The 3,177-nt window shown below is 27.6% G+C and overlaps 1 protein-coding gene across 1 annotated transcript; it reads left to right on the top strand.

The window, feature by feature from the left end:
- Positions 1 to 279: 279 nt before the first annotated feature.
- LOC145844131 (transcription and mRNA export factor ENY2-like) lies at positions 280 to 1,111 on the top strand. Its single transcript, XM_082951491.1, has one exon. It carries the CDS (start codon positions 321 to 323, stop codon positions 606 to 608), a length of 288 nt encoding a protein of 95 aa, XP_082807617.1. The 5' UTR covers positions 280 to 320; the 3' UTR covers positions 609 to 1,111.
- The last annotated feature ends 2,066 nt before the right edge of the window (positions 1,112 to 3,177 follow it).

Here is a 3,177-nt window from a genome sequence, read left to right as displayed (position 1 = left end):
CTAAATAATAAAAATGACAAAAATATAAGAATATGAGATAAAATTGTTTGAGTAATGCCTGTTTCAAAGTGTAAAATAAAACTTTTAAAAGTTCCAATACTTTTAAACTAACTTCCAAAAATAAACTCAGTCTAATTTTGACAAATCTCTTCCACAAGTATAAAAAATAATATTTAGAGTAGAGTATATGTTTCAGGTATATATAAAAAAATATTAATTTTTTTTTTTATATTTTAAAAAGAAATTTAACGTTAGAAAATTAAACCAATTATACTTTAAACAAAGCTGTTCCAGGAGCATAACGTTTTTCTGACACAAATATGGAAGACATGAAGTCGCAGATCGAGGAGGCGCTGATCAAGAGCGGGGAGAGGGACCGGCTCAAGCAGCTGCTGCGGGAGAAGCTGGAGAGGTCGGGGTGGCGGGACGAGCTGCGGATGCAGTGCAAGCAGCTCATATCGCAGCAGTCGGGGGTGGAGAACGTCAGCGTGGAGGACCTGGTGAGGGAGCTGACGCCCAACGCGAGGAGGAGCGTGAGTGACACGATCAAGAAGGAGCTGCTCTTCAAGATCAGGGAGTTCATCAACGAGTCGCCCGACATCAATTAGAAAGTTGACCGTTGGATTTTGTTGTGGTTTTGTAGTATTAAAACGATCTTTCGGACTCAAGTCTTGAGTTTTTCAGTGCTAAAGGTTTTTTAAATGTGTTTAAGGAAGTTTGAAAGATATTTTATGGTGCACTGTAATAACAGAAGTAATAATAAATAACTTTAATAATTTTTTAAGTTTCTTTTAATAGCAAATAAAGTTTAGAAAAAATTGCTTTAAATAAAAGATTGATGTATAAAGAGTTATTTAAAACTTGTGATGTAGGTTTTTTATACTAACTGTTCTTTTTTAATTCAAACTTAAAGTTGTTAATATCTTGTATAACAGTTCTTAGTTTTTCAGAATATTGATTGAGTTGATTGTACAGTAGGTTTAGATTTTACAAATAAAATTATATTGTTAAAATGTTTTGATTAATGAACAGTAACCTTTTAGAAGTTTCCTTCTGTATGTTATTTTCTTGTGAAATTAAGAATAGCTCTTTGCAATAAAACTTTTTAAAACGTTACACTAAAATAATTTAAACATAACCTAACTTATATGAAGTATAAGTATGAACTACTTTGTATAAAAATCTAAATGAAAGTTTCTTTGTTACAATAAACTTTGTAGATACAGTTTTGTACTTTAATTAAATAATAAAATTATGTTGTATTTTTAGTTTTTCGATCTACAAAAATATATAATTATTGCGCTTTAACCTTCTAATAATTTTAATTTCCAAGTCATTACAGTAACTGTTATGTGTTTATTTCACATACACATTAGTTTAAATATAAAAGCCTTTAATAACTATAATATAGAGACTGTGTAACTTTAACCCTCTTATCAAGATATATTAAAATAACTGTAGTAAATATAAGATTTAAGTAATATTTATTAAAATTATTACAAGGGTGTAAACATTTATACAGTGGTTCAAAAATCAAATTAAGTTTGATCCATTACTAAATTCATAATACTTTGACTTTGTTTTCAAACAATAATAGTTTTAATTTATTGTAAATTGATGTATTTATAATTCTTAAATGTTTACTTATTGTCTTTCAGTAACCTTTTTCTTTGTGCAAAATGTTTTTTTAGTATAAAAAACTGCTCAAGTAGTTTTTACATCATAGCATTTCAAAAAGTTTTGTAGAGCACTTTAGAAATTTAACCAGTTTTTATACTTGTAAATTGTATTTTAAAGTTTAATCCGTTCCAACTTTAAATTAATTCGTTTAAAAAATAATGAACTTATGCTAAAGAATGAAAATGACAATAGTCTTATAAAGAATCAATCTAAGTTTGTTTTATCAAAGAAAATCTTCCAACAAATAGTTTTTTTATCAACATAAAGTACAATTCAAGAGAAAAAAAAACTAATATCTAATAAAAGTACAGGGTGGTCACAAAACCTGGAAGTTGGCAATTTAGGCAAAATAAACTAAAAATTAAATTATTATCATGTATTCTACCATCTGCCTGAGATGTAACTGTTTATGCTGTATTAGAAGATATGATACTTTTTGTATAAAAGTGGTTTCGCTCAAACAGCTCGTCAGTAAAAATGGATAATTATGAAAATAATTCGTTAAATCATTCATAACACAGTGTTAGTCGGCACTTTAATAGGCCAAAACTAAGCAAATTATATCTATCAAAAAAAAATTAAAATTTATTTAACTTTCAGATATTGCATGTTATTAGAAGTTCACGAAAAATCATAACTTCGGAACAACAACTAAAAAATTACGTAGTATATGTTACGATTGTAGATTTTATTAGAAAGCTGTCGGTTAACCATAGATAAAATCTGAAAAAAAAAAAATTAAGTTTGATAAAGTTTACGTTTATAAGTTGAACATATTGGAAATTAAGTTAGTATTAAATGGTAAATTTTTTTTTTATTGCAGGTGAGACTTTTCCTTGGATAACTTATTTTTATTTTATGTATCTTTTTATAATTCTCGTGCAAAATTGACTCTTTGAGCAAAATTTTTTTTGTGAAAGTGTGTCTTGGTGCAAAAGTCTATTCGAGCATATTTGACCCTCCCTAAATAGACTAGTGTCCTTCAATTAGTCATAAAATGTTTTATAATATGAAATCGACATCTTTGTCATGTTTGAATACTTATTAATAACAATATCTAAACTTTCGTTTTGTATTAACGAATAACATTAGATAGGCATATTACGATTTATGTTACTCTAAAAGTTAATTTAAAATATGGTGCTATTTAAAATGTTACCAAACATATTGTATTTATGCATCAAAATATATAGATGGTAATTTGCTGAAACGTGTTGTACAGGTTGTTGTTAAAATGATTGCAAGTGAACGAAATAGTTTTAAAACCAGCAGAATCAACCAATAACAACTATTAAAGACTATTCATTGAATTTATAAAATTACATAAAATAACAAACAAAGATCACCCAAAACTAAAATCTACCAAGTTGTTGCAAAACCTAACTATACTCGACTGATGTTTACGGCAATTAAAAAAATATCATAGTATTTTAAGTACTTTTTGTCTTAAGTGGAATGTGTCTTGTCGTGTAGAAGTGGCACCGACGTCCGTTTCGA

The sequence above is a fragment of the Thalia democratica genome, chromosome 9 (genome assembly GCF_965202585.1).
Source record: "Thalia democratica chromosome 9, ktThaDemo2.hap1.1, whole genome shotgun sequence".
Classification (NCBI taxonomy): Eukaryota; Metazoa; Chordata; class Thaliacea; order Salpida; family Salpidae; genus Thalia; species Thalia democratica.
This window is presented reverse-complemented; position numbering and strand designations above follow the sequence as displayed.

Excerpts from the sequence above, each read along its gene's own strand:
- LOC145844131 (XM_082951491.1), top strand. The coding sequence starts at position 321 with ATGGAAGACATGAAGTCGCAGATCGAGGAGGCGCTGATCAAGAGCGGG.